At 38.1% G+C, this 26,715-nt stretch overlaps 1 protein-coding gene across 5 annotated transcripts in view; it reads left to right on the top strand.

Moving 5' to 3' along the window:
* mypn (myopalladin) overlaps window positions 1-26,715 on the top strand; it is a 285,202-nt gene that overhangs the window by 223,599 nt on the left and 34,888 nt on the right. For 4 of the 5 annotated variants that reach the window (XM_072239158.1, XM_072239157.1, XM_072239156.1 and 1 more), the window contains 7 exons: window positions 8,093-8,722; window positions 11,534-11,678; window positions 12,267-12,365; window positions 19,960-20,181; window positions 22,509-22,658; window positions 23,039-23,121; window positions 25,570-25,687. In XM_072239158.1, the coding sequence (XP_072095259.1) occupies window positions 8,093-8,722; window positions 11,534-11,678; window positions 12,267-12,365; window positions 19,960-20,181; window positions 22,509-22,658; window positions 23,039-23,121; window positions 25,570-25,687 (1,447 nt within the window). The remainder of the gene's footprint in view (window positions 1-8,092; window positions 8,723-11,533; window positions 11,679-12,266; window positions 12,366-19,959; window positions 20,182-22,508; window positions 22,659-23,038; window positions 23,122-25,569; window positions 25,688-26,715) is intronic. The other variant, XM_072239159.1, reaches the window with a different exon arrangement.

Raw genomic sequence — 26,715 nt, 5'->3', positions numbered from 1 at the left:
CTTCATTATGCTGTAGTTCAAAAACATAGTTCACAGTAATCTTTTAAAGGCACGAAAAGCAGCACAGTAAGTACTTGCCAGTGATGTTCTCATCGTTTTATATGAATTAAAGAGGCAAAATGTTCAAACTGTAGGGATTCCACTGCAACAACAGCATAATGGATGCTCTTGCAAAAGGAAGTACAAGACGACCCTCACTAATCCGACTACCTGTAATCCGGTTCCTTCGATAATCCGGCACTGATTATGCTTAATGTGATCCTTCTATAATTCGGCATTTTCACTAATCCGGCGCTCCTCAGGTCCCAATGGTGCTGGATTAGTGAAGGTCGGCCTGTACTTCATCAAAGGTACACATCTTACAACTTTTATCATGCAAATAGATTTTTTTGCAAGGAAATGCTGGTTTCTGATGGGTCCTGCTGTAGATTTACCCGAGATGTACTTACTCTTGGCAATAGTGTCTAAGGATTTCATCAAACAGAACTAACAGAATTTTTAGGGACTTCTACTGTACATGTCAATGCTTTTATTTTGAAGACACTGCATGCATCCCAACATCAGTGTAAAGGATTCAGTGAACCAGCATTGGAGCTGTGGAGGTCCAGTTTGAAATCTTTTGGTCTACCAGCTTTCAGGATGTCTTTGTGTTTCTATTTTCATCTAACGAAATATCAGAATATGAAATAATTGACTATCACTTCTGAGAGCAGCTCAAAACTCTTTGTTGAGGCTGTTAAAGGAAATGGTGAGTATTGCAGTAACTCAAACAGTAATTTTTATGCCTGTAAGAAAAACTCACCTTATGATTTTTTTCTTTCATTGTGAAAATGGTAGTTTACTGTTCTTTTGCATAGTTTTAATATACATTTTATACACTGAGCTTAGACTGTAGACAAATTAACCAAAGGATATTTATTGTTAATTTGCGAAGAATAAAATTTGTTTAATGTGTAAAACAGCTACGCTTAGAATTCCCAGCAAATGCTGGTCATTAGGAAAACTAACAAACTTTTTCTGAATCTGTATAGTATCAGCTAGGGAAGGATATGTATTTAATAATTGAACTAATGTATCTGCTTCTTACCATACTAGACAAATGAATTAATGCATTTCAGCATAAGCATTATTAGAGCAATTTGCAGTACTTTCTTCTATTTTAATCTTGTCCTAGAAAGGCAACATTTATAGTCAAATATAAAGAAATATTCAGAAACTGTGTGAACTATTTCATATAGTGCAAAGAAGTATTTCCTACAGTGCAGGACTTTATGGCATTATGAATACATTTTTGCAGCGAAAGACATTGAAATGACGTGAGGTTTTCAGTAAAATTCTTTAAGGCTTGAACATACACTGTACTTAATAAAAGGAGCAGACATATCTTGAATTACTATAGTTATTAATATAAAATCAATGAGTACTGTAAATAAGGGACATACTTTCTAACAATTATACTCAAAATAAGAAGGTACAGACTTATTTTAGTGTGCATTGAACAAAACAATAAATATACAATAAACAAATGAAATAGAAGTGGCATAGGTAGACATAGTAAGCTAAACAATTAGGAAAGAGAAAATTGTACTGGGATACTAAATCAGTTTTGAGAGAATTTGGAGGAATTCTCTGTTTGAAATTGGTCTGAAATATTTAGTTCCTATGGTTTGACATGTAACACATGGGCAATATGTTTCTGTGACCATATTATCAGCAAATGGGAAAAACTTCAGAAGGCAGCATTGAGGTTTAGCGCAAAAGAAAATAAGCATTATAGTACTGGTACAGATCAACAGGAATGATCCAAACACTAAAGGGCTGACCATGGAGAGATAGTAGAGAAATTCTTCATAACAATTTAGGAAACATGTCCATAAACTTTAAGAATATCCAATCATAGGCAACTTCAGAGAATGTGAGTAAAACCACTCAGCCGAGAGGAGTAAATTAAAGTCACCTGTAGGGAATGTGAATCAAGAATGTGATGGCAAAAGGGATGAGGAGTTTGGGGGAACTAGCGTGCCAGATGGATAAGGTTCAATAGCTCTGAGTCAGAAAGTTACTGTATATGATTAAATACCACAACAAAGAATTCAGCATACTGTATGTATCTTGAATGATTCCATTACAGTTACAGTTAAAAATACTATCTTTTAAATAAAATATTAAACCAAGGCTCCTTTTGCATTGCTAAGTTGATGTTAAAGATTCCATGGCAATATTTCAGAGTGGAGTAATTGTCCTGATGCCCCAACAATACACATGTATGAAGAACAGGTGAATGGTAACTAGTGAAAGTGTAGGACTGATCAGGGATAAAAGACGAAATGTGCTTGGAGTTGGAGGAGGTAAGGAAGGTGCTTAGTCTTTGCCTCAGTGAGAGGGACCTTGATGAATGAGAGGACAGCATAAAATAGGTAGATATTTTATGCTGGAACATGTTGACGTTAAGAAAGACGATATGCTGGAACTTTTGAAAAATATTAGGATAGAAAGTCACCAGGACCAGATAGGATATAACCATGTTACTAAGAAAAGCAATAGAAGAGTTTTCTGTGCCCTTGGCAATGATCTTTGCATCCTCACTGGCCACAGGAGTAGTACCAGAAGATTTGAGGGTGGCAAATATCATTCCTTTGTTTAAGAAAATTTAACAGAGAACAAAGTAATAGCATTTTCCACCTCCAATCTTCTGTATCATAGACCAGTAAGTATTGTATCAGTGGTGGGCAAACTGTTGGAAAAGATTCTTAGAGACAGGATATACAAGCCTTTGGAGAAGCATAAGCTGAATAAAGATAGTCAGCACAGCTATGTGAGTGACAGTTCGTACCTCACAAGTCTGACTGAAGCATTTGAGGAAGTAACAGAACAAGTTGATGAAGATAGAGTAGAAGATATAGCGTATACGGATTTTAGATAGGTATTTGACAAAGTTTCTCATTCAGAAAGTTAGGAGATATGAGATCCAAGGAAACTTGACTGTGTGGATTCAGAATTGGCTTGCCCACAGAGGTTGATAGTGGTAGTAGATGAAGCATATTCTACCTGGTGGTCAGTGACCAGAAATGTTCTGCACAAACCTGTACTGGAACCTCTGCACTTAGCGATTTTTATATGAAGGAAAGTAAAATGAAGGGCTATGTAAAGGGCAGAAGGTTTAGATTGATCTTAGTGTAGGTTAAAGGTCAACACAACATCGTGGGCTGAAGACTGTGCTGTAGTGTTCTATGCTCAATGATCTGTTATAATTAATTAAAAAGTTGATTGAGAAGTATATTAAAGTATCATTTTAGATAGCATACAGATTGAATATTTTGATACCAAAACTAAACTTCTGGAGGAGATCAATCCTCCATCAGGATATGTTCAACCCAAGACATTGACAATTCCTTTTCCTTCACAGATGTTGCATGATTCACTAAGATCCCCTGGTAGTTTGGTTTTGCTCCAGATTTCAGCATCTAAAGTCCTGTGTCCCTCTTGAATATTTTGGTATTACGAACAACAACAATTATCAGATGGAATTGATGTTGTCCAGGATTAAATCAAGATCTTTAAGTGTTGGTATATTTATCAAGATTGCTCAGCCAAGCCAGTAAAAACAGGATTACAGAGTTGGAAGTGGCCAGTGAGTCCTTTCGAAAGAGTGTCCCTGATAAATTCCCTTCACCAGCTAATAACTTACTAGTGCTTATACACAAAATAGATTGACTGAGATCATGCAGTTGCTATCAGTGTCTCTTGATCAATACCGTTATAGAAGAGGAACTCTGACAACATCAGTGTGATCCCAGGTATCATCTTCTTGTTCAGACAGCACTCTGCTCCAGACTGGCATCCCTCCAGTCTTGCATTTTGTTTAATCCAGGGTTATAGAAGTCAGACTTAGGAATGGGTTGTCCTGAGACTTCATTGAGGCATGAAGACTTTGAATGACCTGTGCTTAAACAGAACTATCAGCTTGGGAGAGTCAATTCTGATGGGTTTAGAGGAGTGCACCACTTTAGCACTTTTGAAACGATGGTACTGGATTGTATATCTCTGTGTCTATTGGTTCTTATATTGGTGTGTTTATATGATCTGTGCATTGAGATGTATTAGTTGTTCAGAAAGGCCAAAACACTACCTTCAGGTATAGGATAATTCAGTTCTGGGAGTGATTTCATTCGGGACTTCTTGCAGCCTGCTCTTCAATTTCTGTCTGTAAGAACTTATGGTGCCAATGTATTAAGGTGTATTTCCATGTAGTAAGGAGCATACTTATTCTGTTGCCTTATTTGTTTTTGCAACTACTATTGAATGTCCTGACGTGGTGGAGAGCTGTCAGTTTGACAGAATTAGAGCATGAATATCAGCAGGTGCACATTGCTGAGTCATTGTGATACATATATAACGTATTGCAGGCACAAAATGCTCGTTGTTAGTCTCATAGCAATTGTAATCAACTACTATGTCTAACTTGCCCTGGGATGAAAGTCTGTGGGGCTTAAAGTTTAAAGAAAATTTATCAAAGTACATGCATGTCACCATATACTACCCTGAGATTCATGAACTTAATAGGGCAAAGCAGGTTTATTTGGGAGCAATCAAATTTCTGGGCTTAAGCATTGCATTCTGTCACTAGGATTAATTTTGCTAAGGCCATAGCATTTTCCACTTTGATTATTATTATTATTATTCTCTACATTATACTTCTTTAATTATTTTAGTATTAAAGTTCATGTAGTTTCACGGGCAATAACATTAAGAAAGTTTTCCAATCTGGGCAGGAAGTAGTTGTATAAAATGGTAAGCTCTAAGAATAAGCCAGGAAATTATAAGTTAGCCAGCCTAATGTCAGTAATGGGTAATTTATTGGAAAGTATTCTAAGGGATGGGATATATAAGTATTTGGATAGATGGTCTGATTAGGGATAGTTAACATGGCTTTGTGTATGCAGACTGTGTCTAACCAAACTTACAGAATTTTTCGAGGAGGTTACCAGGAAGGTTGATGAAGAAAAAGCATGGTCCTCATTGACTTTAGCAAGACCCTTGACAAAATTCTGCATTGGGAGACTGGTCCAGAAGTCAATTGACATTCAGAATGAAGTATTAAATTGGATTCAAGATTGGCTTAGCCAGAGATGCCAGAAAGTTGTAGTAGATAGTTGCCTTTCTGAATGGTGGCCTATAACTTATGGTGAACTACAGGGACTGGAGTTGGGTCCTTTGTTGTTTGTCAAATATATTAATGAATTGGATGTTAATATGGTAACTGGATCAGCAAATTTGCAGATGTCACCGTGTTTGAGGCATAGTGAACAGCAAGGAAGGCTGTCAAAGCTTGCAGTGGAATTTGGACCAGCTGGAAAAAATGGGCTGACAAATGGCAGATAGAACTTGATGCAGACAAGTATGAGCTGTTTGCACTTTGGGAGGACAAACCAGGATAGACTTAACCAGTAAGCAGTAGAGCAATGAGGAGTGCAGTAGAATAAAGGGATCATTCTTTGAAAGTGACATCACTGGAAGTTAGAGTCCAAAAGATAGTTTTTGACACATTGGCAATCATAAATCAGAGTATTGAGTACAGGAGTTTAGATTTTATGTTGGTTGTTAAGACGTTAATGAGGCCAAATTTGGAGTATTGTGTGCAGTTCTAGAGGAGAGATATCACTAAAATTGAAAGAGTACAGTGAAAGTTTACAAGCAACTTGAGGAACTGAGTTATAGGTAAAGGTTGAATAGGTTAGGACTCTAGGAGGTAAGAGAATGAGGGAAAATTTGATAGAGGTATGAATTCCTCCAAATTAGGAACTAATATGCAGTTTTATAGTAGTACAGTAGTATAGGCAGTGTTCTAGTTTGTTCTGTATTTCATTTAAATACATAATTTTTTACACGGTTTGTATTTTTTATACCTTTTTAACTACTTCCGTGAAACTTTAGCTAATTGGGACGGCTGCCAAAATGTATTGGTGCCAATGTGTCCCAATTAACTGGAATCCACTGTATTTGCATTTCTGCTACTGAACTCAGTCAAGTAGCATAATTAGAGGCAGCAACACTTCACTGATTCCATAAAACAGATGTTGTTATTTACCTTTGGATGATGGTTGGCTCTTGGCATTCACTCTTCACTGAATTACTTATATGAGCAGTGAGCTTGGAAAGCCAAAAGGTAGAAATAATAAGCATATGATTTCTAACTACATACTTGGGCTTGGCTTAGGGATGTTCAATCTATGAATGTTGTCATGAATGAAAATTTTAGAGAACTATTTCCCAATTTGCTTACAAATGCCAGACAAATAAAACACACATCTGAAAAAAGTAGTAGCCAAATACATTATGATGTTATTTTGGTTAGGTAATTCTTTTTGGATCACTTAAATAACCTGGTTCAAAGGAAAGCAAAATATTACTTGCTAATTTTTTAAACAGTTGATGGTAGATCTAGGAGCAATCAATCCTTGCTCACATTTACTTGTTCAATCTGTACAAACCACTTCTCAAGCATAGTTTCAAGGCATATCTGGTGCAAGTTTTTCCTTACATTATTTCACAAGTCCTTCCTGAACAGCACACTCCTTGTCCTTTCAAATCCTCTTACTAATCATTTCTCTCTCTAATCTAGACTCTCAGACTCTCATTAATCAAAACCTTCTATCACTGATCATTCCTTATTCATATTTACCAGAGGTCCCAGTGTTAGTTCACCCCTGCAATTTAAAAATGAGAAGCTAAAGTCAGATGTATCAGTATTACAGTGGAGTAAAAGGAAATTGCAGAAGCATGAGAGAGGAGCTGGCCAACATTGTTTGGAAAAGAGCACTGAAGGCATGACAGCAGAGCAGCAATGGCTGGAATTTCTGGGAGCAATTTTGAAGGCACAGGATAGATGCATGCCAAAGAGGAAGAAGTATTCTGAACGCAGGATGACACTACCGTGGCTAACAAGCGAAGTCAAAGGAACACAAAAACCAAAGAGAGGGCATATGAAAGAGCAATTATCTTATATCTAAGAAAAGATGTGCTGACATTAGGGAAGGTTCAAAGGAGGTTCACGAAAATGATTCCGAAATTGAGAGGGTTCTTTTATGAGGAGTGTTTGATGGCTCTGGGCCTCTGCTCACTGGAATTCAGAAGAATGAGGGGTGACCATATTGAAACCTATCAAATATTGAAAGGTCTCAAGAGAGGGGATGTGGAGAGGACATTTCCTATGGTGAGGAAGTCTAAGACCGGCGGACACAGCCTCAGAATAGAGGGACGTGTTTTTAGAACAGAGATGAGGAGGAATTTCTTTAGCCAGAGAGTTGTGAATCTGTGGAATTCATTGCCACAGGCAGCTATGAAGGCCAAGTAATTGGGTATATTTAAGGCAGAGGTTGATAGATTCTTGATTAGTCAGAGCATGAAGGGATACGGGGAAAGGCAGGAGTTTGGGGATGAGAGAGAAAATGGATCATCCATGATTAAATGGCAGACTTGATGGGCCGAATGGCCTAATTCTGCTCCTATATCTTATCGTTTTATTACCTTATAGTTACATTTAACAGACCCAAATAGTATAAGATTTTTAAGGGTGATACGGAGTATTGATGGAATGAGGCAGTAAATGCTCTATTTTATGACCATTACTGATTTTTCAATCAACATCATCACTTTTATCCCACTCTGGTCCCAAATTGGTTTAAGTGTAAATTAATGAAGTGAGTTAATGCAAAACAGAACTGGATATTTGATGTTGAGTACATCTTTAAAATAGTATGTTTCAGATTTGTTTATCACATGTACATCAAAACATACAGTGAAATCGGCTGTTTGCTTCAACAATTAGCACAACCTAAAGATGTGCTGGGAGTAGCCCACTAGTGTTGCCACACATTCCTGTGCTAACATAATATATCCACAATGTTCAGTCAGTAATATCCTTATGTTATTGGTAAACCAGACATGAAATAAAATGTTTGCGATACATCTGCACATATGTTTATTTGATTGCTTAAAGCTTTGCTTTAATATACATGTTTCCATCAACTGCAGCTATGTGTATTTGCAATTAACTTACTGACGTGATTGTTTTTTTTTATTCCATATGTAGCGATCCCATCCAGTTGCAACAACTGCACAACCAGGTTCTCCTTGAACAACAGCAAGAAGTGAACGTACTGCAATCAACAACTCAATCATCATCCCTGCCTACCACCTTCCCACCTGCATCTCCATCCACCATGAATACTCACACTGACAATTCTCATCAGTCTGCACAGATGCCTTCTGCCAGCAGGTCAACAATACCAACCAACACTCTGCCCCATGCATTTAACTATACACGTCCAAAACAGTTCATTGCTGCTCAAAATGTCAGAAGTTATTCACCATCAAATTCTCCTCTGCCTGCATTGAGCATGATATCTCAAAAAACAGAGAGGGTGGATAGTAAAGAAAATTATATTGGATTCCCACACACAGTAGCATCACAATATGATGTTGCACCCCACGAATTGTCATTGCCAGTCTCACATAGTTATTCAACAACAAGTGCAGTTGGACAAACTGCTCCCACTATTCCACCACTTCCAAGTTTTCAGCCTCGGGTTGCTTCACCAACTGGTGGCTCCTGCCCTAGTCCAGTTCACAACCCAGTGGCTTTCCTCAGCTCTGTGCTACCATCGTTGCCCTCTGCACCACCTACCAATGCAATGGGTCTTCCCAAGAGTGCTCCAATAATGTAAGTGTCAGTTACAAAATCTTCAAACATTACAGTGGTAATTAGTTGTAAGGAGATTTGTGGATGGGAGATTGAAGCAGTTTCCTTTAAAGAATCTGGATGGTGCATTGGATTAGACAACAAAGAGTAGACTCCTTACTCCAAAGTCTCAATTTCAGTGAATCTGGGCTAGATGCGTTTGTGACCATGGATGAATGAGAATGTGCCTAGTGTACGTCTCACCCCTTGCCTAACTCTTGGCTGTTACCACTTCTCAAGGGATATGACCAGTGCCCAAAATATGCATACCTAAATCTGTCTGCTAGCTATTAATGCATAGTATCCGTTATTTACAGATTGATGGGAAGGTGAGTTAGGGAGTTTATTCTCAGAGCACGGTTGTGCATTAGTTTTTCAATAAGAATGAAAAGTGTTTCAAAAATTTATTTTTCAACTATTTGAATATTGTTCTTTATTTTTGCCATGAAAGCTTGCCATGACAAGATTCCACTCTTGATATGGAATAATTCCTGAACTCTGAATGTAGGCCTGGCCTGTGACCACCAACCTTAGTAGTTCTAAAGAAATGATTTGAAGTATTTTCACCTGACACTACATTAAACACACTGCGGGGCCCACAAGTGTTAAAACTGAATGAGCAGAGGATTTGCCATTCTTCAGAAATTATCTGTGTTCTGAATGAAGGGATTTGTTTTGTTTTGTTATTCAGGGTTAAATCAGCACCAAAGTAAAAGTTATCCAGGACCTTACTTGGTCACCTTTGTTGATGTGTAGATTAAAAAAATATAAAGTCTAGTACTCAAACATAATGGAACTGTTTATGTTGTCTATGGGCATTTAAATCTTGGTATTTCAGAAACAGTTTTGGGCTTATAAATGAGGAGTGGCAGCTATTCATGGTATGAAACACACACAAAATGCTAGAGGAACTCAGCAAGACAGGCAGCATCTACGGAGGGGAATAAATAGTTAACATTTTGGACCTTGACCTTTCATCAGGTCTGGAACTGAAGGAGACAAAAGCCAGACTAAGAAGGTATGGGGATTGGGGAGGAGTACAAGCTGCTAGGGAGATGGGTGAGACCAGATGAGGAGAAGATGTGTGGATTGGGGAAATGAAGTAAGAAGCTGGGAGGTGTTAGCTGGAAGGGGTAAAGGGCTGAAGAAGTAGAACTCTAATAGGAAAGGATAGTGGACCATGAGATAAAGGGAAGAAGGCAACCCAGCGAGAGGTGATGGGCTGGTGAGGAGAGAAGAATGGTAACCCGAAAGGGTAATTCTGGAGCATCTCTTGTTTATAATCATGATGGATCTTGTTTTGCCATGAAGGTGGCAAGCAGCCCCACCATTCTGTTTCTAAACGTTTGAGATCCAAGAGACAAAGAGGTTAAAGTAGGGCATTTGAGATTTCTGAGGGAGATGCTCCTCTTGTTTCCAGATCTGTCTGTCAAATACCAGGAATTCAAAATTATTAAACACCCCAAAAGCATGATAGACATGGATCACAGATACCCTTTTTGTTGTTAAGTTTTGATAAGGAGAAAATATAACCTTCAGTAACATGTTTCACCTAGGTTTATTTTAATGCTGATTTAATTTTGAGTAACAGCTGAAACAAATCCCTTATTTATGGCAAATGGCAAATGCTCTGATCATTTATTTCAGGCAGTGATGAGGAGTGGAATGATTTTGTAACTTTATATACTGGTATTAGCTTCCAGTGTTCCCAGGTCAGATGCTGGTTGAAGTCATGTGCTCATGTGCCTCTGACAAAATATGCCCTCCTTGGACATATTTGAGTTTTTGGCAAATGGTACTAGCCATTGCTTTGATATTTCTGAGTTAAGGTTAGGAAGTCAGCTAATGTGCATTGGAAATCACATGGTTACTTAAACTCATTGAACAGAAATTCTCACAATTAGTTAAGACAGATTGCCAGAGAGCTTGTTTTGAAACAGGCTCTGAAGGCATAGTGTTAACTGAATGTATCACCCTGAACGGTATCAAGTTGATAATTTATTTTGGAATATAATGGGCCAGGTCTCCAAGAGCCAGTAGAAGCAATTGGATCTGACCATCTTTAAACTGACAGGCACATGCTTGTATCTACAGCGTACAGACTGAAGTCTAACCTTCTGCTACATTTAAGAGCCAGCCTTGGCACACTTGTGCTGCACTTGGGTAGTATAGATTTCCTCAGATTTCCCAGTTTAGAAAACTAGTTTAGCAAATCTACTTACTTAACATAACACAAATGTAGCTACCCCATTGAATTGAAGGAACTGCTACCAGAAGAACAGAAGTAGACCTACAACTTGATTTAATCAAGTTAGTTTAAATGTAATTGATTGTTGTCAGTTTTTGACAGTTTTATAGTGCTATGGTTTATTTCTTAAAATACATAAATTCATTTTTTAGTTTTTTTTCTATAAACATTTCCTGAGCATTGTTATAAATGCAATTGATGATCATAAGCATTTAATTTAAACAATATCTTTGATGCCTAGTGTACCTGAGAGTAGAGCTTCACAAGCCACTAAAGTCATGTGGAAATACAGCCAGCCACATAAGGTCAGAAGGGGCCTTTGCTATGTTGAGCCTTACTGCTCAGTTAGCAACAACCTCTTACAGGTAAATTATCAGTAGGATCACACTGGAAGAACAGTGTAGTTTAACTCAGCTGATTGGCAAATTTTCTAATCAGTAGCAGAAGATCAGCCCAATTATATCTAGATTATAATTTAAATGAGAAATATATTAATAGTGCAAAAGTTATACATATGTCACAAAGCATTACTTTTAATTATACAGTTCTACACAAGGTGTCTTGAAGAAAGTGTTGAAATCACCACAATCATCCACTAATGATGAAATACGTGAAAGCAAGGATGCTGTAAAACGTGATTTAGATAGAAAGTCGAACTTCAGAGATGATGTTTACCATACTGGGCAGCAGGTGAGAACCTTTTGCAGTAGGAGAACTGAAAATGCACCAATATTTTGTGAAATTTTCTTTCATATCAGCAGAATAATAATTAAATTCCCTGATTTGAAACCATTAAAAGTTACGTGAAATTTTCTTTCATATCAGCAGAATAATATTTAAATTCCCTGATTTGAAACCATTAAAAGTTACCTTTGGGGTATTTCTTCCCTGCCTATGTCATGAAACAGAATGTGAAATGACTTTCAGATTTTTGGAGGAGATTTATGTTCAAGACCCTTCACATAATCTGGTCTATTCTGTATCCTGCCAGTCTCATCAAATGAGTCTAAGGGTTCAGCAAATCTAATTAATGAATTTACCTCTGAAAGGTTCTATTTACTATATCAACAGTAACAGCTGGCATGCCATGAAACAAGAGGAACATGTTAACTTTAATATTGTTTATTGTTTGCCATGGTTGTAATTGTTAGCTTATATTAAGATAATGTTGTGTTTATAATTTTCTGGAAGTGATGTCTCTTTTATTCTGTTGAAGAATTCTAAAATCTGTTTTATTTCTGTAAGTGTATTGTTTAACCACTTTCTTCTCTTCAATAGAGAGTAACTTATGAGGATAAAGTAGCCTACAGATTTCTTGGACAAATTTCTCCTTCACTTTTTAATTTTCATGAGGTAAAGGATATGGCAGAGTTGCAGGTACATGCTTTATATTCACTTTCATCATTCACTTCCATTTGAATCAAGTTCATTAAAAATACTCAATAGTTACAATTAACATTCACCAGATTATCAGCAAACTATTGACTTAATTAAGTGAACATAAGCAACTATTCACTGCATTTAGGTCTAATCTACACCTTGTAAAATGAAACACATTAATGTACTCACATGTAGACAGCAAAACTCACGCACCTTTTTTACACAAAGTTGCAAGATATTAACATATTAACAATCCTACAAAGAATTTCTGCTATTGTTACACACGCTTGGAGTCTTCATTTGGCAGATCATGTTTCATATTTTTATTTGAGTTGTCTATCTCTATGAAATTTTTAAAAATCTGGTATATATGATTATTCACTCTCATATCCATTGCATTGCTCAGGATGATCATTATATGGTCGACCCAAATGAATGTTCTATAATTTCAAACATTAAGTATGGTTATTGATCTGAAGCATTACAGTTAATGTCTTCTGTAACTCATTGAGATGATATCCAACCCACTCACCTCTCTTAATCTCTCTTATAAGAGCATCTGAGACATTTATGTCATCTTTCCAATTCAACTACCAAAGTTAAAAGTAAATTTAATATCAAAGTACATATATGCCATCATATACAACCCTGAAATTCATTTTTGGGGACATCACAGTAAATGCAAGAAACATAATAGAATCAGTGAAAGACTGCATCCAACAGGATGGACAAACGTACAATGTGCAAAAAAACAACAAAATTGTGTAAGTACAAAATGAAAGAAACAAATCAATTAAATAAAATTATTAATTTTAAAAAATCGAGAATATGAGATGAAGGGTTCCTGTGGGAATACTTCAGAGATGGAGCAAGTCAAGTTAGACTATAAGACTATAACACATAGAAGCAAAATTAGGCCATTCAGCCCATTAGGGCTGCTCCCCCAATCCATCATCAAAAGTCTCTGGCTATCCACGTGACCTATGCCACTTATCATCTTGTACACCTCTCAATCTCCTATACTCCAGAGAGAAATGTTCTAGCTTGCTCAATCTATCTTCATAAGACGTGCCCTCTAATCCAGGCAGGATCCCAGTAGATCTCCTTTGCACCCTCTTATATACTTTTATTGTTTATTTACTTTTTTCCATATTCTATGAACACAACTTCTGTTAAGACCATAAGACATGGGAGCAGAATTGGGCCATTGAGTCTGCGCCATTCCATCATGCCTGATTTATTATCCTCTCAACCCCACTCTCCTGCCTTTTCCCTGTAATTTATGCACCCTAACTAATCAAGAACCTGTCAATCTCTGCTTTAAATACACTCAATGACCTGGCCTGCACAAACATCCATGGCAATAAATTTCATAGATTCACCCTCATCTGGCTAAAGAAATTCCTCCTCATCTCTTTTCTAAATGGACATTCCTTTATCCTGAGGCTTTAACATCAGGTCCTAGTCTCGCCTATTATTGGAAACATCCTCCACATTCACTCTATCTAGGCCTTATAATATTTGATAGGTTTCAATGAGATCCCCTCTCATTCTCCTAAACCTAAACTAGTACAGGCTCAGAGTCATCAATGCTTTTCATATGTTAACCTTTTCATTCCTAGAATCATTCTCATGAACCTCCTCTGGACCTTCTCTAATGCCAACATATCTTTTCTTAGAAAAGGGGTCCAAAAATGCTCACAGTACCCCAATTGTAGTCTGACCGATGCCTTATAAAGCCTTAGTATTACATCATTACACTTATATTCTAGTCCTCTCAAAATGAATGCTAACATTGCATTTGCCTTCTTTACCACTGACCCAATCTGCAAGTTAACTTTTGGGAATCATGCACAGGGACTCCAAAGACCCCTTGCACCTCTGATTTTTGAATTTACTCCCCATTTAGAAAATAGTCTATGCCTTTATTCCTTCTACCAAGATGCATGACTATACATTTCCCTACACTATATTTCATCTGCCACTTCTTTACCCCTTCTCCCAATCTCTCTAAATCCTTCTGCAGACTCCCTGCTTCCTCAACACTACCTGCTCCTTCACCTATTTTTATATCATCTGCAAATTGGCCACAAAGGCATCAATTCCATCAACCAAATCATTGACATATAATGTGAAAGAAACAGCCCTGATACCAACCCCTGCAGAATACTAGTCATTGACAGCCAACCAGCAAAGTTCCCTTATTCCCACTTTTTGCCTCCTACCAGTCAGCCAATCTTCTATCCAGGTTAGTATCCTTCCTGTAATAACATGGGTTCTTATTTTATTAAGCAGCCTCATGTGTGGCACCTTGTCAAAGGCCTTCTGAAAATCCAAGTAAGCAGCATCCACTGACGCAAACTCGAGGAATTCTGCAGATGCTGGAAATTCAAGCAACACACATCAAAGTTGCTAGTGAACGCAGCAGGCCAGGCAGCAACTCTAGGAAGAAGTACAGTCGACGTTTCGGGCCGAGACCCCCCCCCCCCACTTTCAAATCTCTTACTAGCTCTTCCTTCAGTTAGTCCTGACAAAGGGTCTCAGCCTGAAACGTCGACTGTACCTCTTCCTAGAGATGCTGCCTGGCCTGCTGCGTTCACCAACAACTTTGATGTGTGTTGCTTGAACACCCACTGACTCTCCTTTTATTTATATTGCCTGTTAGTCCTCAAAGAATTCCAACAGATTTGTCAGGCAAGAAAACCATGCTGATGTTGGCCTATTTTATAATATGCCCCAAGTAACCCCAAAACCTTATCCTTAATAATGTACTCCAACACAGACCAACTGGCCTATAATTTCCTTTCTTTTACCTGCCTCTTTCTCAAAGAGTGATGAGACATTTGCAATTTCCCAGTCCTCCGAAACCATTCCAGGATCTAGTGATCCTTGAAGATTATTACTAATGCCTCCACAATCTCTTCAGCTACCTCTTTCAGAATCCTGGAGTGTGGTTCATCTGGTCCAGGTGAGCTAACTACCTTCAGGCCTTTCAGTTTCCCAAGCACCTTCTCCTTAGTATTAGCAACTACACTCATTTCTGCCCCCTGACACTCGAATTTCTGGCGTACCAGTAGTGTCTTCCATAATGAAGACTTACGAAAATCACATCCTCTCCAATAAATATCATTTTCCAGCAGTCCAATGTCCACTCTCACCTTTTTTTCACTCTTTTATATATCTGGAAAAACAGTTGATATACCCTTTGATATTATTAGCTAGCTTTCCTTCAAATTTCATCTTTTCTTTCTTTTTTATTTTTTTTCATTGTCTTCTGTTGGTTTTTTAAAACTTCCCAACCCTCTAACTTCCCACTAATTTTTGCTATACTGTATGTCCTCTCTTTTCCTTTCATGCTGTCTTTTATTTCCCTTGTAAGCCACAGTTGCCTCATCCTCCCTTTAGAATACTTCTTAATCTTTGGGATGTATCTATCCTGTGCCATTGCTGTTCTGCTGTCATTCTTGCTCGTGTCCCCTTTCAATCAACTTTGGTCAGCTCCTTTTTTCATGCCCCTGTAATTCCCATTATTCCACTGTAATACTGATACATCTGACTGTATGCCCAGGCATCATCCCTGATGAAGATGGCAGACTTTGTCATCAAAATATCGGATATATTTGATGCTTGTACCTGCCTGGAAGCCCAAGAAAAATTTATTCGTTTATCTTCTTTATTTCAAACTGCAAGGTGAATTAATTCTGGCTACTGCTTGGACACCCACATATAACTCCCATGAAGATATTTTTACCTTTGCAGTTTCTTAACTCTACCCACAAGGATTCTACATCTTCCAATCCTATTTCACTGCTTTCTAGGAATTTAATTTCATGTTTTACCACCTCTCTGTCTACTTGCCTGTCCTTTCAATATGTGTATCCTTGGATGTTTAACTCCTAACCATAATCTTTCAGCCATGACTCAGTGATACCCACAGCATCATATCTGCCAATATCTAACTGCGCTACAGATCATCTACTTTATTCTGTATACTGCGTACAGTCAGATGTGATACCTTCAGTCCTGTATTCATCACCCTTTTCAATTCCCCCCCCCATATTACACTTAAATTCATCCCACAGACTGCAATTTTTCCTTATCACCTGCCTATCTTTCTTCATAGACTCACTGCACACTGCATCTACTTGTATACCAACTGCTCCATCCTCAGCCCTATCACTGCAGTTCCCCCTGCCAAATTAGTTTAAATCCTCCCCAACAGCTCTAGCAAACCTGTCCGTAAGGATATTAGTCCTTCTCGGGTTCCGGTCTAACTTATCCTCTTTATACAAGTCATTCCTTACCCAGAAGAGATTCCAATGATCCAGAAAAATGAAACCCTGTTCCCTGCCCCAGATCCTCAGCCACTCATAATAGGATGTACTATAATTCTATTCCTGCCCTGATTAGCACGTGCACTGGGACTAATCCAGAGATTACTACCTTAGAAGTCCTGCTCTTCAGCCTCTTCCCTAATTCCTTGTACTCACTGCGAAGGACTTATTCCCCTTTTCTACCTATGTGTAATTTTACCTTGGTGCCAATGTGCACCAAGAGCTCTGGCTACTTACTCTTCGTCTTGAGAATATTCTGTAGCTGCTCTGAGACATCCTTGACTCCTTATTACCTGGGAGGTAACATTTCATCCTGGTGTCTTTTTCATGGCCACAGAATCTCCTGTCCATCCTCCTAACTATCAAGTCTCCTATCACTATCATACTACCTGACTTTACCCTTCCCTGCTGAGTCTCAGAGCCGGACACAGTACCACTAGCCTGGTTGCTTCTGCTGTACCCCCAGCAGTATCCAAAGGGTTATACTTGTTGCTAAAGGGAATGGCAGCATCTGAACCCTGCACTAACTGCTTATTCCCCTTACTTCTCTTGGTGGTCACCCATCTACTATCTGAAGCCTGCATTCTGGCTTTACCCATGATGGACTGAGATATATCCACTACCTTTTGTAGGTTTCCTTTCAGTGTATTTCCATACCAGATTGTAATGCAACCAATCAATATAATCTCCAGTACACACCTATAGAAGTTTGTCAAAGTTTTAGAAGACTTGCCAAATTTTCACCAACTTCTGAAGAAGTAGAGGTGCTGCTGTGCTTTGTAAAGGCACTTACATGCTGGGCCCAAGACATAATACATTATCATTATGTAATTCATACCAATTCAATATCTATTTAATTTGTTAAACTATCAGAATAATTTTTCCATTCTTCCTACAAATTTAATGATTTGTGCAAATAATGCATCCATCAAATCCATTAGTACATCTTTTAATTACATTTATCTTATGAATACTTTCCTTCTGATCCATCTAATCAAATCAACTAACCATCTGACCATCTCCACCAACTTTTTGATCACTTCCATCCATCCATTTTCTATTGCAATCTACCATCCATACAAACTTTTCTATTAACTTGGCCCATCCTACTCATTTATTTTTCAATTTCTTCCATAATATTGAGTCTTTTATTGTTTTGAGCTAATTAAGTCATCTGTCCACATTATCTGTGTAATATATCTTTCCATCCAACAAATCCATTCTAATAAGAACCAAATCCAGTAGTTACCATCTACCATTCCATCTTTCTCATCCATGAATCTGTCTAATTAATCCACCCACACCAACACAAAATTCTTCAGTGATCGAACCTATCTATCCCATATAAGTAGTCAGTTTTCACACATGTATGCATTAAATGCAATAATTTTCCATTTCCTATCCACTACATTTATCTACCATCCAGTTGGGTTCATTTATGGATAAACTTTTGTTCCTTCTTATTTCCAGATTTCTGTAGAAGTTTTCCCCAGGATGCAAGAGCGATTTTATATTTATAGGACTTTAAATAGTTTATAGAATTAACAACTGTGCTGGTCTATAATAGATTAAGTTGAAAGCCACATTTTACAAATTCACCTTCATTTCAGAGCCGTGTATCATTTTTCCTTTAATTTTCAGATGTGGCACTGGGAACATTTCAGCGAGCTAAAGGAGGAATTAGTGCATTAATTTTCTGAAACGTACATTCATGGTCACTAAAAAGTAAATCTGTCTTTCGTGTTTCAAAATCCTTGGAGAACTTTCAGTCCTTGGGTTGCAGTGTTGTCTAGGTGAACCCAGTATTGTTGTATGTGTTTTTGCAGTTTAATTTCTTTTTACCTGTTGGGTTAAAAGTTCTTTCAAACTGTTTTGTTTCAAAAGTACCTTCACTCAATTATTTTTAATTAAAAGTGGAAGATCATTCCTTTCATTAACAAGAGAATAATTTATTGCAAAGATCCATATAAATTAAACTACTGAACAATACAGTCCTCTGTGATCTCTATCTCAAGATTTGTTGATTTGCACGAACTCTCTATACTTCACTGCATGGATTTCAAACTCTTAACCTTCATTTGCAATACTGTCTCCAGGACCTATCCATACTTAATTCCCATCTGAGTCCTTTTTCCCTACAATTCCAATCCCTGTGCAATCCTCAGTTCCTCAATTATAACATTCAAGGCAGGGCCCTCCTCTCAGAAAATTGTCTTTAAACCCCTCATTTTCATCTAATGTTTCTCCAAATTTTAACTACTTTTGAAAGACCAATCTCTTTAATTTATTCTAATCTTAGCTTCGCAATGTTCTCCTCACGTCATAGTTCAAGGCTTATTCATGGAGTATGAAAATTGGTTGGAGTTAGAGAGGAACATTGGTGGGAAGTCAAGAGAGATTGGATATGGAAGATAAAACCATCAATGAGAGAGACAGGAGATGTGAAAAGAGAGGAGAAGAATGCAGTGAGCTTGGGAGAACATTGGTGATGAAGAAGAATACACAGGAATCTGTGAATATTGAAGACCATAGCTACATTGAATCAAGGGAAGGATTTTACATGATCAGTGATTTGTTGATGGCATAGTTGTTGTTTAGGGCGGTATTTGCAAGTTCCATGTATCTGTCTCAGCCTTAATATAGGTGCAGCTTTTCTCAAACTAGAACAAAACTGCAAACATAAAGCACTGTTAAAAGTGACTGCCTCCTGCAGACAGATTTGACTCTCCACCAGACAATGCTTACATCCCCCTCACTGATCCAGTGGCTAGTTTGAAGTGAGTTGTTTTTGTGTTTAAGGTATTTTGTATTTTACTTCTAACCTTATTCATATCTGCCTCTTGAAAGATTAAAATTCTGCTTCTGTGTTTCAATACATCAATTACTGCTCATATTATGTCCATCTTAGAATAGATAGGAAATTGATTGGTTTTCATCCAGTGCACACCTCTGAGATTGATTTATCTGTCAATGTAGTTTTCAAAAAGTAATAAAACTCATTAGTTTTGTTCCACCAACCACATTAGGTTCTTTATTACTATAGCTCTATCTTGTATCTTTAAACTGGTGCAGTTTATTACAAGGTAAGGCTCCTGAACATTTAGCATGAAATGTACATTGAGTTCACCAAAACACTTTTCTTTCAAAATGCTGGATTTTACTGCAGTTAATATAAAAATATTTGTTTCATATTTCAACTTAATACCTTATAATATGTTTTGGTGTATCAATCAGTTAGCAGAAACTTGATTTTCCAGGAATACAAAGTGTCAAATTTTGAACAAAGACTTATGAATGAAATTGAATTCCGCCTGGAGAGGACTCCTGTGGATGAATCTGACGATGAAATACAACATGAAGATATTCCTACAGGGAAATGCATTGCACCAATTTTTGACAAAAAACTCAAACATTTCCGGGTGGTTGAAGGATCACCAGTAACCATCAGCTGCAAACTTATTGGCATACCGGTACCAAAAGTAAGCTTTTGACTATTTAAAATATTTAAACTTATCACTTGGGGAGTCTAGGCCCAGAGGGCACAACCTCGGAGCAAGGGTTGTCCATTTAGAGTGAATGGAATTTCTTTAGAATGAATGGAGATGGAAGGAATTTCTTTAGCCAGAGGGTGGTGGATCTGTGGTATTCGTTGCTCCAGGCACAGTAGATCCAGGTCATTGGGTGTATGTAAGGTGCAGGTTGATAGATAAGTCAGAGTGTGAAGGGTTACAAGGAGAAGGCAGGAGTTTGGGGTTGAGAGGGAAATGATCAAAAGGCAGAGCAGATTGGGTTGGCTGAATGGCCTAATTCTGACCATATGTCTTATGGTCTTATCCTTCTGATTCCATGCTTATTACAGTTGTTATTTAGTTATGCAAATACATACCTACTGAAGTACAACTCATTACATCTCATTACACGGTTGAATTTGGCAGGCAGGGTTAAAGTTCTTCAGTTATAAAAACAGTAAAAGAATGAATAGGGAGAGACTAGTCTTCTTAAAAATGGTCAGGACCATGTATGTATAGATGGTGGTGTAGTGGCATCTGCAATGGATCTTGAAGTTCAAATCCGGCTGGCTCCTTCATGCTTTCCATTCATGCTGGGTTGAGCATCGAGCTAGCAACTTAGCAAAAAAGAAATGGCAAGGTTGCCACATGATGCTCCACAAGGCATGGAAAGGACCACCAACAACTATCCATGTATGAAGCCACAGGAAATAACCAAGATTTTTAATGTCTATTTCTCCTTGGAGTTTAGTCAGGAGAATATCATGAATGCCAAAGATACGTAGGTAATAAGTATGGCGGTCTTGGAAGATCTACATAACACAAGAAAGGAGTTATTTGCAGCCTTGAGGCACATTAAGGTGGGCAAATTTCCAGGGCCTGACTAAGTACACCCTGGATCTTCTGGGAGGCCACGGAAGAAATCATGGAGGCCCATGTAGAGATATTTGCTTTGTTGTTAGTCACTGGTGAAGTTCTAAAAGACTAGAAAGTTGCTAGTGTTGTTTTATTGTTCAAGAACAGTAGTAAGGTCAGGCCAGGAAACTACAGGCTACAAGCTACAGACTTCATATGTGAGGAAGTTACAGGAGAGAATTCTGAGGGATAAGTCAAGGCCTGTTCAAGAATAGTCAACATGGTTTTCTGTGAGGGAGGTTGTGTTTGGTGAAACTTTTGAAGTTTTTGAAGAGGTAACTAAGGGGATGGATGAAGGCAAGATACTGTTCATTATTTATATGGACTTTGGCAAGGCTTTTTTGCAAGCCCACATGCAGGCTGATTTGGAAGATTAGGTCACTGGGATTCAGTGGGAGTTATCAGGGTGGATTCAGAATTGGCTCAGTTATAGGAAGCAGAGGGTGATGGCTGAAAGTTGATTCTTCAACTGGAGGCCTGTGATTAGTGGGGTACCCCTACAGAGAAATCTTGATCAATCAGGGAAATGGACTGAGGAACAACAAATGGGTTTCAACTTAGATAAGTGTAAGGTGATGCATTTTAGACAGTCAGACCAGAATAAGATGTATGCAGGCCACTGATGAGTGTCGTAGAACAGAGGCACCTGGGAGAACAAGTGCACATTTCATTAAAAATAACCGCGCAAGTAGACAGGGCGATGAAGAAGATGTTTAGCATGCTGGCCTTGATCAGTCAGAACATTGGGTATAGATCTAGGGACATTATATTATAGTTATAGTATATGTGTCATTGGTGAGAATGCACTTGAAGTCTGTATTTTGTTTTGGTCATCATGTTATAGGAAAGACATTGTTAAGTTGGAAAGGGTGCAGAAGAGACTAATGAGGATGTTAACTGGACTAGAGAGTCTGAGTTATAGGGAGAGATTAGCCACACTGGACCTTTAATCCCTGGAATGCAGGAGAATGAGGGGGTGTCCTAATAGAAGTTTATAAAATCATGAAGGATATGGATAAGGTGGACGGTCATAGTCTTTTCACCAGGCTGGAGTGTCCAATTCTAAAGGACACAGATACAGGATAAGAGTGGAGAGATTTAAAGGAGACATGAGCAGTAACTTTCTTACACAGAGGGTAGTGAGCACCTGGAATGAGCTGCTAGAGAAAGTGGTCAAGGCAGATACAACTGCAACATTTAAGAGGCACTTGGGTAGTTATATGGAGTGGGAGGTTTTGGAGGGTTATGAGCCCAATGTGGACAACTGGAACTAGCGGGGAGGATGCTGTAGTTGGCATGGACCAGTTAGGCCAAAGAGCCTGTTTCCATGTTATATTTCTCTCTGACTCTAATAACTCATTCCTGTACTTTACAACCCAAAGGTATATTGGTTTAAAGATGGTAAACAGATTTCTAAGAAGAATGAACATTATAAAATGAAGCGAGAAGGTGATGGTACATGCTCATTGTACATTGAATCAGCTACTAATGACGATGATGGAAATTACACAGTTATGGCAGCAAATCCCCAGGTGAGTACCAAGACCTTCAAGAGGAATGCATTTGGCCTGCTTCAGCTTGTCTTTTATTTTCATGCAATTGATATCGTGCATCAAAAATAGATATGTCTAAAAGTCAAACTACATAATTATGTTAACAAGAGACCCCAATGTGATAATAGTTTCAGTATGTTTTGGGACACCGTGATATTTCCAGCTTTTCCAGACTGCTCTTTCAGCAGAATAACCAGAATGAGTAATATATTTCTCATTAAAAACACCAGTGAATTTCAGTATTTCCTATATTAACTAACATCAGTGAAACTCTGTCTAACATTTAAATACCCTTTTGAACCTTCGTGGAAATGTTTCAACTATTGTAAGGGTTTTTTTTACATGTTGTTGGTACACAGGGAAGAACCAGTTGCTCTGGTCACCTCATGGTACAGAATACTCCATTCCGTGGCCGTGTAGTCCCATCTGTTCAGAGCCAAAGGTAGGTGATCTGAACTTAATATTACAGGTGCACATTCCTTTATCGGAAATTCTGAAATCCAAAAAGCTCCGAAAACCAAAGTTTTTTTTCGTCAACAGCTGATGTCACTCAGGTGTGATGTGGCAGCACTAGCAGAGGCCGCCAGACGTCAGTTGTGGCTCAGCACTCGTTCTGGTTACACGTGCATTTGCTGTTCGCTGATATTTTGTGTTCACTGTTGACTTTGTGTTTAATTTCACTGTGAAAATGTCAAAAAGAGCTGCAGATACCCCTAAGGGTAACAATGAGTAAAAGAGAAGGAAGCATCTATCACTATCAGTAACGCAGAAAGTGGAGTTATTGCAGAAACTTGATTGTGGTGTGTCTGTGTGGTGTCCTACTGTAGAAAGTAGTGTCGGAACTACCACTGTATATGATTTAAATAAACAGAAAGACAAGTTACTGAAGTTTTATAGTGACAGTGACATTCTACATTTATTCCAATAAGTCATTTACCATGTGTTTGATTCGGTTCGTTTGAAGCTGTATATTTTTATGTTTTATTGAATGTTTTTGTTGGAAATAAATTTTTTTCTTGTCATTATTCCCTAAACAATACAGTATAACAACTATTTACATAGCATTTACATTGTATTAGGTATTATAAGTAATCTAGAGATGATTTAAAGTATACAGGAGGATGTGCTTAGGGTTGATGCGCCGCCGGGTCCTAAAGTCCACCGCACTGAGACGGGTTAAATAAGGGACTTGAGCATACGTGTTTTTTGGTACGGGGTGGGGGGGGGGGTTCTGAAATCCGAAAAATTCTGAATTGCAAAATGCAACTGGCCCCAAGGATTTTGGATAAGGGATTGTGGATCTATAGTAGCATGTATCTTTCATTCTTTGAGTTTGATTTCCACACACTTGAAGTAAAAGGCTCTTTTGAGTATCAGTAATTTGCCATTAGTTCTAACATTTGGGTCTTAAATACCAAATCCATTTAGCTTTCCACATGGCAATAATTTCCTTCCATGTCCTCAAAATACTAATGATGCTAAATGAAAAACAAGAGAAAATCTGCAGATGCTGGAAATCCAAGCAACACACACAAAATGCTGGAGGAGTTCAGCAGGCCAGGCAGCATCTATGGAAAAGAGTACGGTCGACATTTCAGGCTGAGACCCTTCATCAGGACTGAAGGAAAAAAAGATGAGAAGTTGGGGTGTGGAGGAGTAAGAAAAGCAAGGTGATAAGTGAAACCGGTAGGGGGAGGGGTGAAGTAACGTAAAGAACTGAGAAGTTGATTGGTGAAAGAGTTACAGGGTTGGAGAAGGGGGAATCTTCTGTCCTGGAGAGGACAGAAGGCCATGAAAGAAAGAAAAGGGGAAGGAGCACCAGAGGGACATAATGGGCAGGTAAGGGGATAAGGTGAGAGCGAAAAGGGAGTGGGGAATGGTAAAGGGGGTACCAGAAGTTAGTGAAATTGATGTTCATATCATCAGGTTGGAGGCCACCCAGACAGAATATAAGGTGTTGCTCCTCCAACCTGAGCGTGGCCTCATCGCGACAGTAGAGGAGGCAACGGATTGACATGTCAGAATGGGAATGGGAAATGGAATTAAAATGGGTGGCCACTGGGAGACCCCGTATTTTTCTAGTGTACAGAGCGTAAGTGCTCAGTGAAGTGGTTTCCCAAGCTACATTGTGTCTCACCGATATACAGAGGCCATAGCTGGAGCATCAGATACAGTAGAAGACCCCAGCAGACTTGCAGGTGAAATGTCACCTCATCTGGAAGGACTATTTGAGGCCCTGAATGGAAGTGAGGGAGGAGATGTAGGGGCAGGTATAGCACTTGTTCTGCTTGCAAGGATAAGTGCCAGGATGATCAAATGGAAAGTTGGGCAAAGAACTGGCATTACAATTTAATCCCATTCATTCCTCCCCATTGATCGCCCTCCTGGCCCTTTGAACTTACTGTGCTATTCAATGGAATTGTTATTGATCGGAGTATGGTTTCCACACATTCCTGTCTGTTTCTCATAACCCAACAAACATGTCCTTTATTTTCAAATACTGCCTCTTCTCAATAATAACTATAGACAAATAGAGAAAATAAGGGTGAAAACGGTGTTTTCAATGAAAATGAATAGATGATTAGAAATATAAGCCAGCTACATAATTCAAGGAAGAAACTAAATAAGTGATAGGATATCAAATCAGTTGGAAGTAATTTTTGATTAAGATCATGATAACCCAAATTATAAATGAATTTCTCAATGATTTAGCAATTGAAAAAGGTGTTTATGGTCATGTTTGCTTGTACAGAAATATCCTACTGACTTCTGTAATTATTGAATTTAATGTTTAATTTAACAGCACATTTCACTGCTTGTAATTTTCTATTAAGTCAAATGAAAATATTATTTTCTATAACAATGCAATGTGTTATGTATTGAACAATAGAACAAGGTCTCGTGTGTCAGAAGAACCTGTACAGGAGCGATTTTTCTGCCCGCATTTTCTTCAGGCACCTGGTAACATGATTGCTCATGAAGGACAAATTTGTCGATTAGACTGCAAGGTAAGTGCTCAGATAATAGTAAAAAAATGTTCAAAATGAAAATACAGTGGATTCTGTTTCATTAGGACATATTGAGACCAATACAGTTTGGCCCAACTAAGCAGCTCCCCCAATTAGCCAAAGTTTCATGGAATAGTTAAAAAGGTATAAAAAGGACAAACTATCACTTAACTGAGTAACAAATTTTGTATTTAAATGAAATACAGAACACGTTAGAACGCTACCAATACTACTACAGTGTTACAAAATTGTATTAGTTCCCAATAATTATCGACAGAGGAACCCAGGGTGTTGAGTTGTGTTCTTCTGATTTACTGTAGATGAACAAAATCATCGTGGACTGCCTTCATTGCCTTCCTGCAAAAAGTAGTGTCATGATCCAACAATAATTTTTGTGTCATCCTGCACCAGTAGGGTAATTTTTTCAGCTAGTGTCAAATCTCTCTGTGGCATCTTGACAAGGATCTGAACTTTTTTTGTCAAAATAAAAAAATAACAAAATTATCAAAAATCGGCATCTATCAGCCCAAATGGATAACATAACACAAGCACAAACAAATGACGCTATATAAAAACTGTTTACTCTAAGCACAGTATAACAACACAAGTGCATGTGACTGACCCTAGTTAAAAACTGTTTGACAACAGTCTTCTATCTCAATTAAACAGCATAGTGTCCAAATAAATGAAGAGAATCCTTGCTATTTTCTCCATTAGTTTTTTTTAAGAGTTGTCCTAAATAAATGGTTGTCCATATTAACCTGAACTCACTGTACTTTTGTTTGCGCAGTATTGTGGTATTGATTTCAATATTTCTATCAGCACACGAAACATTAATTATATAGCTAATTTACAAAACAGTGGTTCATAATCTTATATACCTCTGACATTTCACTCCTCAGACTCCTTCACTTCAGAGAAAACAAGCCTAGCCTATCCAATCTCTCCCTATAGATAAAGCCCTCAACTCCAGGCAACTTCCTGGTGTTTTTCCTCTGAATACTCTACGGCACAATTACATGTAGTGA

This window comes from Mobula birostris, chromosome 21 (genome assembly GCF_030028105.1).
Source record: "Mobula birostris isolate sMobBir1 chromosome 21, sMobBir1.hap1, whole genome shotgun sequence".
Classification (NCBI taxonomy): domain Eukaryota; kingdom Metazoa; phylum Chordata; class Chondrichthyes; order Myliobatiformes; family Myliobatidae; genus Mobula; species Mobula birostris.
Note: the sequence above shows the minus strand (reverse complement) of the source record. Positions and strands in the feature narration are given on the sequence as shown.